The sequence below is a fragment of the Artemia sp. Qi Xiang Cuo genome, chromosome 21 (genome assembly GCF_049724085.1).
Source record: "Artemia sp. Qi Xiang Cuo chromosome 21, ASM4972408v1, whole genome shotgun sequence".
Taxonomy (NCBI): domain Eukaryota; kingdom Metazoa; phylum Arthropoda; class Branchiopoda; order Anostraca; family Artemiidae; genus Artemia; species Artemia sp. Qi Xiang Cuo.
Window position 1 is genome coordinate 50,961,400 of NC_142814.1, and position 15,714 is coordinate 50,977,113.

At 35.1% G+C, this 15,714-nt stretch overlaps 1 protein-coding gene across 4 annotated transcripts in view; it reads left to right on the forward strand.

The window, feature by feature from the left end:
- LOC148939687 (coronin-2B-like) overlaps positions 1–15,714 on the forward strand; it is a 118,393-nt gene that overhangs the window by 46,304 nt on the left and 56,375 nt on the right. For all 4 annotated transcript variants that reach the window (XM_089107211.1, XM_089107210.1, XM_089107213.1 and 1 more), the window contains exon 5: positions 14,422–14,571. In XM_089107211.1, coding sequence (XP_088963337.1) covers positions 14,422–14,571 — 150 coding nt within the window. The remainder of the gene's footprint in view (positions 1–14,421; positions 14,572–15,714) is intronic.

A 15,714-nucleotide genomic window follows, 5' to 3' on the forward strand; every position in this document is an offset into this window, starting at 1 on the left:
GCACTCTTATAGGACCATAGGAGGACAACGGACCATTTTTGGGATGATTGTTAGATATGCGGCTTTGGTTTCGGGTACAACCATTTAATGCATGCACGTTTGTGGATTTAAGAATGATCCTACCCAGCTAAATATATTATAAGCGCATGTTAAAACCGAATTAAAATAATAAGTTTGAAATAATTTTGCTTTGGTCCTGATATAAATCATGAAATAAATTTGTTAGGTAAAAAAAGCCTCACCTTCACGTATCATCCTCGAGTAGTTTGACCCCCCCCCCCCTCCTTTAGATTCTGTGCACACCATTCTGCAATTGTACTTTAGGACCACAGGAGAAAAATATTTGATATTAGACGTGCCACTTTGGTTTTGGGTTCAACCATATACTGCATGCATGTTTACGGACTTGTGAACGATGCTACCTATTTAAAGCTACAACAACAGTTGTTTATTGGAACCATATGAAGACGGAACAGGAATTAGTGGTTTTTATTGCACAATTAAGGAAGTTACTAATTAACGGCTTGATTGAATGTGCCAAACATTATGTGTGCCGAATGTTCTAAAAGTAGATGTGTCCTGCCTGACAGAAGTGCATGCGTTCTAACCGCAGCGAACATCAGTTTTACTTTCTTAGACTTTGATGTCGTAGTTTTAGTTTCACGAAATTATAGATGCAATTCGGCAAAATTTATGGGGTAGGGGTGGCCAAGGCTTCGTTTAACTAGCTAAATAATTAATTATTTTATATTAAATTAATTAATTGATATTAAAAAAATTGATTTTAATTGATGTCAGAGACTAAAGAAGAAGTTAATATAAATATTAAAATTAATATTAAAGGAAGCGATTATTTAAAAAGACGGTGCTGGTGCATTATGCGGACACCGTGAAGAAGTCAAGTTTGGTTAATGCTAGTGAAATAGAATAAAATAGGATGAATATATAATAGTTTAAAAACAAATTTGGGCTATATATTTGCACATTAGAGGGTGGAGGATAAAGCATAGCATATGTTAAACACGTAACCTAACCTAGGTACCTTTTTCCCTCCCTAAACCCCAAAAAACAATTGTTTAAATATTGTAACTCATTGAGAAACAACGCTTTGCAATCATTTATCTATAGCGGTCTCTTGCAAATTGCCCGTTTGACGGGTTTCGTGACTGGTTTCCTTGATACAGTTTATAGCGGTGGGCCCGCATAATCCACCAGTGCCAAAAAGACTTCACCTAGAGGCAGGGTTGTATCCAGGATTTTTTTTGGTGTGTGCGGGGGGGGGGAGGTACAAAAGAATATGTTTTGGGGGGAGGGGTTACAAAAAATGCATCAAAAATTTGTTTATATTCATTTGTTACATTTTTGCGCGTCGGACAAACATTTCGGGGAGGGGGGTCAAACCCCTTAGCCCACCCTGGATACGGACTTGCCTACAGAGGTTTCTCTATCTACCCCACCCCCTACACACAGAAACTAAGAAATGTGAAACATTGCTTAAAAATATACATGTTTGTAGACAGATATATAGATAGATATTTTTTTTGGCAAAAGAACTATCACAAACCCTAGTGGACCGAATTCGCATTTCTTAGTAAAAAAAATACAATAACAAAATAATACAATAACAACACATAGTTACCACTGTAACGAAAACAACACCAGCTGGAAAGCTGGTGAAGGGAGGGCCTCTGCTTAGTTTAGTTCACCAGTCATGTCAATCAAAATCTATTATGCGATTTATTATGCGAAAAGGAAAAAAAGTCACAGTTATATCGTGACCTCCAAAAGGTTTACGCCCTCCCCCTCCCTTCCCGCGTGGTTTTATTATTCTAGACCGCATGGCCGTGGAGGTATGAGCAAGGTGCATTCTGAGACTTGAAGCTATATTATTCTTAATGCAGTTTCAAATGAGAACAGTTTATCGGACAGCTTTTTTTTCTGGCCACATAAGAAAAGCTGGGCCATGTAACTCTAAAATTAAATCTTAATTTTAAAAATTATTTTTCTCTTCAAGAACCGCCATTGATGTTATCCAAAAAAATATTGATGAGACTTAAAATTCGCTGTGGATTATTAAACATAATATTTTTTCCAAAAAATATTAGAATGAATTTACTGCTAGCTATAATCCGCGAGACGTGGTTTACTTCAAAACGTATTCCATCTTCTTTGAAATTACTCGACTTCTTCAAGCTCTAACGCAAATTGTGAGTAGGCCCTCTTCTATGCCATCTATAAATGCAGCCCTACCTACTTACTAGCATGTTTCTTATTAGTTTATTATATATACATTCTCCTGTGGGATAAGCTTTCTTTAGCGGCTTCAGATCAATTTTACTTGGGTCTTGATTTTCATTTAGTGGGGTTTTAATATCCTGTCTCATCATGCCTGTTTTCGGAATAGGGTAAATTCTGGGATTTACGAAGGATTTTGCTTTAGGGTGAATAATCTCAAAACACAATAAAACAGGGAATTATATGAATAATTTTAATAAAAATCTCGAGCTTTCGAGGATACATAAGTTTGCAGTCCCCTGTGTATAGGCAATAGATAGATAGAGTGATAGATAGATATTTATTGCAAAACAAAAGCCTCTTTGGGCCATGTCAAAAACAAACACAGTTGCATATATAGACAAAACACATGATAATAGCATATATAACAATAACTAAACATAGCCCATAGCAAATAGAAATAAATAACATAACAATTGCAGCACAAAAGCACACATAATACTATAAAACTAACTCGCATAATTACACACAATGTCATACACATAATAATAATAATAATAATAATAATAATCGTGTATTCAAAAGCCTTTATACAGGGCCATATACACTATACATCACATATAACAGGAAAACAAAAGTAAAACTCCCTTCAGCCTTCTTTTTCCAAACCATAACAAACCTTCTTCACAATAGTTCCTTTCTTATCTTTAGTGCCTGATCCACAAATCTACATAATCTACACATGAGACTAGGTACCGTCAGAGATAACACGCCCCGAAGTGAAAAATTACTTTTACCCAAAACATCCTCCCGCAAATCAGTAAGCTCCTGGCACCGGCAAAGAAAATGGTCCAGAATTTCTTCTTCAATGCTACAAATGGGACACATGTACCTAGACGCCGGTAATCCCTTACCTCTCTCAAATACTTTACTCCTCCATCTTAAAGGCAAACAGTTGGCCCGCAGCTGCAACCAATATGACAAATACTTGGCAAATTAAATTTAAAGTAAATCTCCGGGCCAAACACCTTTTTCACTTCCTTATAAACACTTAATGTCTCGGATCTCTCAATTTCATTCCCCCATGTCTGTATCTCCTGATCTTCTAAAATATATAATATCTTCTAATATAATACAATCAGATTCTCGAATTTCACAAGTACCTTTTTTGTAATGTTTTTGACTATTAAGAAAACAATAGGATATCTGTGGGCCCGTCACATTTTAAAGTAAATTTCTAAAGTTGTTGGTTTAATTTGATGTAATTTTTTGGCACAAACTACTTGGGATACAATTAGAGAAAGCATTTAGCGGTAAGAATATGCGTTTCAAACAACTGTTGTCATAGATCTTTGTGTTAATTCAAGGAAGAAAAGGGTGCACTATTTCTAGTGATTTTTATATTGCCTAAAATATCACTAAATCAGCGCATAAATCACTAGATTATTGAGAAAACACTAAGCCAACCAAAAAATCACTAAAATCTAGTAACTTTTTTCACCGAGGGGGGGGGCAACCCTACGCCACACAGTCAAGAGAGTGACGGCAAAATTGAAAACATTTTGAAGATAATCTTTAGAATACTTTATTAATTTTATTTTAAAATAAAGATGTTCAATAATACATAAATCCAGAGGGGGAAGTTTTGTCAATATTGACCTGAAGAACGTCCCTTTGCAAGAGGCTGACATACTTCGGACCTGAAAATCTTTTTTTTCGTGTTACTGACTCTCAGGAACCAGCTCGTTCTTACTGGCCATAGATCTATTGGATAGGCTATAGGCCATAGGCTATTGGATCAAATCAGAAATTAGCAATTTTTTTAAAAGTCCTGGAAAAAAAAAACCTCTGGGTAAAATAAAATGTCTGAAGTTGACCAGGATAATTTCTAGATGCAGCAAAATTTGACTCTGCCTTTGAAATTTGAATATTTTGATAGTGCGTATATTTCGAATTTTTATAGTATCGTCTTGTTTCTTCGTAGTTAGCGATGAATTTTGCTCCGGAAAGTAGTTTGAAAATTTGCTAACAGATGAATATTTAGTTTTAACCAATGCTTAAGTTTTCTATAGTTTTAAAACGTTTTCACCCTTTTGTGGATCTATTTTTTTTTGTACCAAACTTTATTTTAAAGCTAAAAAACGTATAAAGTCACTTTTAAACTAATTTCTTTTTTTTCGAAGGGGCCTAGAGATGGGGCCATGAGCCTGTAGCCAGAGAAGGAAAGCTGAGCGTTCTAAAAATTTCGAATATTTAAAACTTGAAACATGTGAAGTTGCAAGGTTGCAATGCTTTGAACAGTAAGGTGGCACATCGGCTTAAGTTTTGCCTCAGACAAAGCCTGTTGTTTGTATTTCATTAATTTCTGAATAAAAAACGATTCGATGACCAGGCCAATGGACTCAGAAAATTGATACAAACAATGTAATCGCAGCCTCTTCTAGACCATGAAATAACATATTTTTTTTATGTCTCTGAAATCCGTTTTGTGTCTGGAAATACCTATCTTTGAAGCGTGGAGATGAAATTTGAATTTTAAAAACTTTCTTAAACGATCAAGTAATCAGACTCGTTTATTTATGTGGGAAGGGGAAATTCAGGCTGACGAGTCTTCTCGTGACAATTCCATTAAACCATATGTGACACAATAAGCTGTATGGAAAGTTTGGTTTGAACCCACTTTCTAGGTCTATTATGAAAGAAATGTTGAGCTGGGTCGGACATGTTTTACGGATGGCAGGTTGCCAAATATTGTGCTTTTTGGCCATCCATCTCTGGCCAAATAAAAAGCACATCTTTCCCGAATGGGATCGGAAAAAGTCACAAGGAAAGGTTTAAAGGAAACTGGATCTTCATAAGGCGGAGTAAAGAGTGGAGCTCTGATTAGACTGGGATGGAGAAGGAGGAGAGTGCATAGCTGTGTTGGCCTCTGGCCGCCTGGTGCTGCAGTGAACTGTCAATAGAAGTAGTTGTAGATACATAATAATTCGATACAATTAAAGCCAATTTTTGTGGTTTTTCGCATTTTAATGAATTTCTTACCCTACAAATAACGAATTTGTTATACGGGCGTAAACGTTCTTTAAAACGGCCAAGCAATCTGAAAAGGTATAACTGCTATTTCTATTTGGATGGTTTGGTTTCTTTTCCAGGGGTGGATCCGTTAAATGCCTAATTTTTTTTTTACGATTTAAGTAGAATTTCAAGTTTGTCATACATGGTTTATAAATTTGTTACCGTTCGGGGGAAGTGGTAGACCTTGCTTCAGACAATTGATACAAACAAAGTAAGCAACTATATTAGACCAGGATAGAAGAATGTAACATTCTTCTGATGTTCATCATATAAATCTCAATGTAAACTTGTATAAGCCCCAATTTGGTGGAATTAAAGCAGAATTTTAATTTGTCGCACATATTTTAATAATATATCACCCTTCAGTGGAGGTGGCAGGGTTCATATCACTCAACTTATACAACGAGCAATCAGCTCTGCTGAACCAATGAAAATATTTTTGTGTTTCAGAAATTGTGTATTTAGATGTATGTTTTTGGAAACTCTAAAAAACGGAGTTTTGATACCAGTAGATACATCAAAAGAAACGGATTTTTATGCTGATTTCAAATATATAAGTCTCACCAAATTTAGTCTAACTCATCAAAAGTTACGAGCCTGAAAAAAATTCCCTATTTTCGAAAAAAGGGAGAAACGTCCCCTAAAAGTGGTAGAATATTAATGAAAATCAAACCATCAGATTCAGCGTAACAGAAAACCCTACTGTAGATGTCTCAAGCTCCTATCTGCAAAAATGTGGAATTTTGTATATTTTTTTCCAGAAAAAAGATCACGGATGAGTGTTTTTTTTTTCTCTCCATGGGTCATCGTATCGATCCAGTAGTCCTAGATTATCGTGAGAGGGCTCATTCGAACAAAATTTAAAAGTTCTAGTGCCCTTTTTGAGTGAGCAAAAAAATTGAAGAGCAACTTAGCCCCCTCACACGCTCATTTTTTTCCCGAAGTCACCCAATCAAAATTTTGAGATAGCCATTTTGTTCAACATAGTCGAAAATCTAATAAATATATCTTTGAGGATGACTTAGTCCCCAACAGTTTCTGGGGGAAGGGCTGCAAGTTATGAACTTTACCCATTGTTTACAAATAGTATTGGTTATTGGGAAGTATACAGACGGGGGTCGGAGGAGAGGATTACGTGGGAGAATCTTTCCATGGAGGATGTTTCCTTGGGGAAAGGGACATTTCTATGAAGGGGCGCTGGCTTTCCCAGCATTGTTTAAAAAACGATCAGAAATTAAATTAAAAAAAACAACAAGTTTTTTCAACTGAAAGTAAGGAGCAACATTAAAACTTAAACGAACAGAAATTATTAAGTAGATGAGGGGGCTCGCCCCTCGTAAATATCTTGCTCTTTGGACTAAAGTTCTTTTTTAGTACTCTCAAAAGAGCTATCTATTCTAATTAAACGGTTTTGTGATTCAGGGATTTGTGATTCGAACAAAATTAGAACTTTAGCGTAAAGACCGAGGTATTAACTAGGGGGTGAACCCCCTAATATACGTAATAATTTCTGTTCGTTTAAGTTATAATGTTGGTCCTTACTTAGTTGAAAAAACTTGTTTTGTTTATTTTATTGAATCTTAAGGCAAGGCTTGATAGGGAGGAATTCAAATGGGTAATATGGATAACAGGATTTTTTTTCCTCTAAGAGAAAATAATTGGGAAGGGCAAGGTCGAAGGTAAGTCCTTATTTTTGCCCAATGTATGGAAACGATGAGGACGATTTAGTTCATTTTTTGTGTTTTGGAAGGAATTAAAAAAAATTGAGGGGAAATTGATCGGAAAGGGAGGGATTGATGGATTTTATATTATAAATCTTTTGGGGATAAAGAAGTTGGGAAGGTTGGCTGTCTTGAGTATAGCGCGAAGGAATACTTTCCAATAATTTATTTGTTTAGTTTGAAATTAGGGAGGATTTTTTGTTTTTACATTTATATTGAAGGGAATTACATTTGAAACGTGGCAGATAAAGATTTTTAGTGCTAATAAATGTCATATCGTGTCACTGGAATACTATCTTATGATCTGGTTTCATTAGATATCGGATTCTCTACAAGAAGCGGTTTATTAGTTTGAAACACATCTCACAGAAATCTCTTCAGATGTTGCAACAAAATTTTCTCCAGGCTTCTGTAATAACAATGAAAGCTTTTTATATTTAGAAGTGAAATCTTGTTTCGTATATTGATAATAAAAGAGAATGTATAAGATAATGATTAATTATACCTTTTGTAATGATGTAATTAATTTTAATAATAGTACAGTTATGATTTATTTGGAACAGTTTCAGCTTTTATTTCTTTATTTTTGTATAATAATTCATGACCATAATGACGTTGCAACACTGTTATCATAGGTTTCAGCAAGGATCAAAGTCCACAAGTTCCTGAGATCATAAAAGCTTCTTACAACATATGTTCTATTATTACTATTCTTTTTCCACCATGGCCTCTCTGCCTCCATTCAATGCTATATATGCTTCCACAACCTTTGCAGCCCTATTAAATGTATTTTTAAGTTTCGTTGATATATATATATATATATATATATATATATATATATATATATATATATATATATATATATATAATATATATATATATATATACATAGGTAGCGCAATCGTGCTGCCTTAGTAGGCTAAAGAACAATGTTGGCAGAATGTATTATTTATATATTTATTTTTCCATACCAGGGCACTTCGTATTGAAGGAGTTGTTGTAGAAACTTCGAAAAGGGCTCATTTTATTGGAAATTGGAATGGCTAGTGCCCTTTTTAATAGTCAAAAGTGATTGGAAGGCAACTAACACCCCTTCCATGCCCACCATTTCCCCAGACACATCCAATCAATATATATATATATATATATATATATATATATATATATATATATACATATATATATATATACATATATCTATGTATATATACATATATATATATATATATATATATATATATATATATATATATATATATATATAAATACATATATATAAATACATATATATATAATATATATAAATATATATATATATATATATATATATATATATATATATATATATATATATATATATATATATATATATATACAAATGAATGTGCATTGTCCGTTTAATAAACATATACTGATATTTAGTAATCAAAATGTTAAAATTATTTGATTTATTGAAGTTATAAAAGTAAAAACATTTATATTTTTTTCAGTGAAGTGCGAATTTTGTTCTGGCCTTGGGAAGGCATAGGGGTTTTGCGCCCAACTTATGTTAATTTCTGCTCGTTTTGAGTTTGACTCGGGTATTTATTTTAATTTCTGTTCGTTTTGGGTTTCATATATTTATCGATGCTGATTTGTGGTAGTTTCGAGCTTAGTAGATTATTTTATTTTATTTTTGCTCATTTTTTGTTTAATGGGATTCTTTACTTTTCTTTGAAAAACTTATTTTGTGGAAATTTTTTTTTTATTAATTTCTGTTCGGTTTATATTGACATACCCTTTTCAGGGAAAAAGAAAATAACACTTTAAATCTTTTTTTTTTAAGACATTATAGTTTGGCCTGCTATTTGTATACTGGAGAAAATTTTTGAGCAATTTTTAACTACATTCACCCTTGTGAAATTTAGGACATAAATAGTACTGTTTAACTTAGTTTCATTCCTCCTCTAGTTGACCTGAAATGGAAAACTTGATACCATTCGCAAAAAAAATCGGTTTACTTTCTTTTCTTTGATAGCTTTGATACACTTACACTATTTTGATTTGGTTAAATTTTAAGAGCAGAAGTAGCCTCGAAAGTTTGAACATATTACCCTCTGTCGTTCTTGAGATACTGCTGAGATGCCTTATTGGGAATTAGCATTATCACTGTGCATTTTGATTTAATCTTGAGGCAACATTTATTTTTTAAACATAATGGGCAATTGGGAGGGTGGGAGTGGAAGGGGGATTAGTAGCCCTCCAACCAAATTCGACTATTAAAAAGGGCGTCAGCCCTTTCTATTTGCAATAGAATGAGGCCCTTTCGAAGATCCCACGACCGCTCCTTTGATATGAAGTGCCCTGGTCTAAACAACAACAAAAGCAAAAAATATTACTTATCACTTTTGACTGTTAAAAATGGCACTAGCCCTTTGAATTTCAAATCGAATGAGCCCTTTTCTGAAGTTTCTACGACAACGTCTTATATAAAAACCTTATTTGCCCCCAGGGTATAATTAAAACCCTTGCCCTGAGGGCTGTGGTGGAGTATCCTCCTCAAAAACATATTTTCTATCTGTAAATCAACTACGCTGAACAAAATTGCTATCTCAAAATTTTTATTGGACGTGTTTGCGGGAATGATGGGGGTGGGGGGGGGGGCTATCTCAAAAATGTTTATTGGATGTGTTTGGGGGAAAGATGGGCGTGGGGGGCTAGTTGCCCTCCAATCCCTTTCGACTATTAAAAAGGGCACTAGCCCTTTGAATTTGCAATCGAATGAGCTTTTTTTGAAGTTTCTACGACAACGTCTTCTATAAAAACATTATATGCCCCCTGGGCATAACTTTAAACCCTTGCCCTGAGGGTTGTGGGGGAGTGTCCTCCTGAAAAACATATTTTCTGTCTGGAAATCAACCACGCTGAACAAAAAATCTATCTCAAAATTTTGATTGGATGTGTTTGGGTGGATGATGGACGTGGGGGGGGGGCTAGTTTCCCTCCAATCACTTTCAACTATTAAAAAGGCCGCTAGCCCTTTGAATTTCCAAACAAATGAGCCCCTTTTGAAGTTTCTATGACAACGCCTTCTATAAAAACCTTATATACCCAAGGATATAACTTAAAACCCATGCCCTGAGGGTTGTTGGGGAGTGTCCTCCTCAAAAACGTATTTTCTATCTGGAAATCAGCTACGCTGAACAAAATGGCTATCTCAAAATTTTAATTGGATGTGTTTGGGAGAATGATGGGCGTGGGGGAGGGGCTAGTTCCCCTGCAATCATTTTCGAGTATTAAGAATGGAACTAGCCCTTTGAATTTCCAATCGAGTGAGCCTGTTTTGAAGTTTCTGCGACAACACTTTCTATAAAACCTTATATGCCCCCAGGGCATAACTTAAAACTCTTGCTCTGAGGGTTGTGGGGGAGTATCCTCCTCAAAAACATATTTTCTATCTGGAAATCAACTACGCTGAACAAAATGGCTATCTCAAAATTTCGATTGGATGTATTGGGGTGAATGATGGACATGGGAGGGGGACTAGTTGCCCTTCAATCACTTTTGACTATTAAAAAGTGTACTAGCCCTTTGAATTTCCAATTGACTGATCCTGTTTTGAAGCTTCTATGACAACGCCTTCTTCAAAAACCTTATATGCCCCCAGGGCATAACTTAAAACCCTTGCCCTGAGGGTTGTGGGGGATTGTCCTCCTCAAAAATATATTTTCTATTTGGAAATCAACTATGCTGAACAAAATGGCTATCTCAAAATTTTGATTGGATGTGTTCGGGGGAATGATGGGCGTGGGGGGGGGGTCTAGTTGCCCACGAATCACTTTTGACTAATAAAAAGGGCACTAAACACTCCAATTTCCAATCGAGTGAGCCCTTTTCGAATTTTCTACGACGACTCCTTCGATACGAAGTGCCCGGGTATGGAGAAAAAAAAAGAAGAAAAAGTACACATTGTGCCCACATCGTTCTTTATCTAGGAAGCGCTAGCGCGCTGCCTATGAAAAGGTGGGCGTAAGAGGGGGGTTAGTTACCGTCCAATCACTTTCAACTATTAAAAAGGGTTCTAGCCCTTTGAATTTCCAATCGAATGAGCCTTTTTTGAAGTTTCTATGACAACGCCTTCTATGAAAACCTTATACGCCCCCAGGCCATAACTTAAAACCCTTGCCCCGAGGGTTGTGGGGGAGTGTCCTCCTCAAAAACATATTTTCCATCTGGAAATCAACTACGCTGAACAAAATAGCTATCTCAAAATTTTGATTGGATGTGTTTGGGGGAATGATGGGTGTGGGGGGGGGGGGGTAGTTGCCCTCCAGTCACTTTCGACTAGTAAAAAGGGCTCTAGCCCTTTGAATTTCCAATCGAATGAGCCTTTTTTGAAGTTTCTACGACAACACCTTCTATAAAAACCTTATATGCCCCCAGGGCATACATTAAAACCCTTGCCCCGAGGGTTGTGGGGAGTGTCCTCCTCAAAAACATATTTTCTATTTGGAAATCAACTACGCTGAACAAAATGGATATCTCAAAATTTTGATTGGATGTGTTTGGGGTACGACGGGGCGTGGGGGAGGGGGGGTCGTTGCCCTCAAAACACTTTTGACTATTAAAAACGGCAATATCAAATCCAATTTCCAATCGAATGAGCCGTTTTCGAAGCTTCTACGACGACTCATTCGGTACGAAGTGCCCCGGTATGGAGAAAAAAAAACTAAAAAAAAACAACACATTGTGCCCACGTCGTTCTTTACTTAGGCAGCGCTAGCGCGCTGCCTATGATAAAATTTTATTCCCCCTTACCCCCTCCCCCAACATAATTTTTCTTTAATATTTCAACTCAGTCCTCCTACTTTGTGACCAAACATGGTACTGTTAACAAACTATCAAGAAAAATGTTCAAATTTAAGGAAAGCTATTGACTTAAGCACTAAAAACTGTAAGCAGTATTATAAGAAATGCTGTCAGAAGTTATCGGAAACTAACTGACTGACTGTAAAACTTTTCAGAAGAAGTAAGTGACATCCTGTCATTTCTTAAGATTTGAGATTGGCTGGGTTTTACCAGCATTTGCCAGTTATGTAATGTAGGGTTGCTCGGACAGTTGGTTCTAGAAAATCTAATTGAAATTTTGAAATCTTTCGTATTCGTCTATATTTAGTGCAAGGAATTAATTTCAAACACCAATCATAATATCTTATATTTAACATATAACTCGCTAATTTTGACTTTTTTCTTAATCACCCCCTCCCCTCTCCCCCAAAAAATTGAAATCCTGGGCACAGGGTGCAGCTTAGAAAATAATTTTCTAAGCTGTTTTCAGAGGGAGGATGAGCAAGCCAATGTAGATCACGGGATCAAAGAGTAATTTAAGGCGCATTGCACTGGTGATCCTCTATTTGTGAACAGCTTAGCAACCAGGTTTTAGCAAATATATTGTAAGCGTAAAAATAACAGATCTAAACATGCGTAAAAATATATGATCTATCCACGAAATTTTGTTTTCATGCGAGATGGGCTATTGTGCTCTGTGATCGTGCGTTTTTGAATTAAGAAGTGCAAGAGGCATAAATATTTTTGTTTTATGTAAAATGGCTACTTCTTATGAATAGTTGTACTTTTGCAACTTGCAAGATGCAATAACTTTTATCTCATTAAAGATATTCTCACTGAATTAAACCAACAGAATTCGGTCGTCACTGGTAGAACAGATGGTCTAACTGAAATCACTGTATAATTTGGACTTTCACTTATAGCAAAAAACTTTATAGCTTAAATAATTTCCTGCAGTTAGTATTTGATTATGGATAGGAAATTTACAAATTTTGCGCATAATAACGTGTTGGGACAGTTATGTCATAATGACAGAACTGTAAAGATGGTAAAAAGATATAAGCCAGAGTCTGCAAAATTTGCAGTCAGACTAAGTTTTAGAACGAAATTTTTGTAACGGAATAAATAGACATCAATTGGCGATATTCCATTATTTGGGTACTCCTGTATTAAACATACTCTTTTATATACTGCTAGTTTGGTTAATGCTAATGAAATAAAATAGGATGAATATATAATAGTTTTGAAACAAATTTGGGCTATATATTTGCACATTAGGGGGTGGGGATGGGGGGTAAATCATAACATATATTATTACGTAACCTAACCTAGGTACCTTTTCCCCCCTAAACCCCAAACAAACAACAGTTTAAATATCGTAACGCAATGAAGACCATGCTATGCATTGCATTACTCTATAGCGGTCTTGAATTAACCCGTCAAAAACGGTTTTTTCGTGACTGGTTTCCATTGCAGTATATAAAAGAGTACGTTTAATACAGGAATACCATTATTTGTTTTGGGGGATCGGGGATTAGTAAAGCTCATGAAAACTATGGGAAATAATGACCCGAGTCACAAAAGAGGGGCTCAGGGGGTCCCCTGAGCCCCTCTTCCTTTCAGAAATATACCTGACAATAACGCCTTGAAATTACATGATCTGACTGCTTGTAACCATTGCCCTTACCAGGATTGACCTACGAAAGGGTAAACGGGTATAGGAATTTCAATATCCTTCATGCCAAACACAAGGGTCGTTAATATGCAAATATACTTACTTTTAGGGTATCAAATGGTGATATGTCCATATTATAGTTTTAAAATGTCGGTTTAATACACAAAGTAGTTAAATACGAATAAAATGAAATTATTAAAATATAAACTTCGTTCATGTTATAAAATATAATTTTAGCTGTCAAACATACTTGTTTGGTCTGTTGCCATGGCACTAAAGCTAAAGCAACGAACCTGTTCTTTTATGTTTCTATAAAAAAATTATCTAACAAGATTATTAGCTAACAATTCTCACAAATATATAAATTGGGAGAAAAAAAAAATCAAAAAAGAAAAAATCAACATAGCCGACTAGACTAGCATATTCTTGAAATTTTTTGAATATTTTACCTTTTGAATATTATATTCTTGAACATTTTTAAATTATAACTTAAGGAAAGGTTCTCAGAAAAAAGTAGAGCCGTATTTAAACGTAAAACGACACCTTTCTCAACCATTGACTCTCCAAAAAATTATGCAGGATTGTCCTCTCTGCTGCAAACATTGCAACGTCCCATTTTTTTGCAACATTGCAAACTTGCATTATTGCAAACATTTCTATCCAAACATCGACTCCCAAAAAAAAATTATGCAGACTTGAATGCAGACTCTGCTGCTACCATTCCTGTAAATTTGTTTCCTTCCCATGGAAAAATTCTCCGGGTAATAGTGCACAGATATACCTTCGACGAGTGTTTATGTGCTTTTTACGAACTTGCATCATTTGCATGGCATTTTACCTAATAAAAAATATTGTAATATTTAAATTAAAAATAATTGATCTTTGCAGATTAAAATATGGTATATTCCCGACAGTGGCTTAAACGCGAACCTAAAAGATTGGCTGGTTGACCTACATGGCCACAGGAGACGGGTGGCATATTTGGAGTGGCATCCAACGGCAGAAAATATTTTAGCTAGTGCAGGTTTGGATCACTTAGTAAGTTAACTTAATTTTTTTTGGTATAATGTGGAAAGATTTTACACCGTTACAACGTTTTTGCACCGTAAAAAAGAGTGAGGCATTCCTTTTTTGTATGATGGGTTAACTTTAGCTAGATTGAATATTTAAACCAGGACTAAGATAAAATGATGTAATTTCTTCATTGGCGATGATGTGTTTATGTAATGAAATATCCTGCAGGCCAAGAGCACACCTTAATAAACTTCTCGACACTACATCTGTTTTGTGTTTGTTAATTAGAATTTTGGCAAAGTAGTTTTTGCTTAATATTATGTGTCTGTCTCTAAATTCATTCAGAGCTAAATATTTGTGTAGTGCGTTTTTCGGCTGAGGCTTCTAATGTTAGTATTAGGACCAAATAGCGTCTTCACTGGCTCTAGAGATTATCTTTTTGATCAAAGGATTAGTTCTTCGAGGATTATTATTATATTAATCTGAGGATAAGTTTTTCGATTGCGTGCAGGAAGAGCAAAAATGAAGATAAAAAACAAGATTTTTTTGGTTTAGGCTCAATTCTTAGGATCTGTCCTTTGTTTCATATATTTTCACGGAGTTGTACTATTTTGTTTTTTTTTACTTCATATTCGTCCCCAACAAGAGCTTTTTTCTGGGTTCGTGACTGGCATAAGAATTAGTGATTAGTCAGTGAAGGGCTAATTAAGGAATAGCTTAATGACCAATGATGGTCGAATGAAGGTTTGATGTCTGCTTAATTAGCTGAAATCGATGCCATTTAGAAGCACTTCTCCCCTTAAATGTTTGCTTTAATAATATTAATAAAAAGGCTTTTATTATAATAATATATAATATTATAATTATATAGTATTAATAAAAACAGAAAGCTTAAGAGCAGCACCTTACAGTAGGCTCGTTCTTTTGCACTAAGATCTCACAACTTTCTGCAAAGATTTCCGTTCTTTCAATTCATCTTTGTTCTAAGATCTTACTACTCACTGATGTTAGCAAAATATGGAAAAGACACCATTTTTCTGCCACATAAGAACATGAGAGAACTTTGATTATATACTCATCATTGTTCTCAAACTGCTGATCAGAGCAAAATTATGAAAAACCTTGGCAAAAAAACGCCATTTGCTGCAATATCTCATTACTACGCTT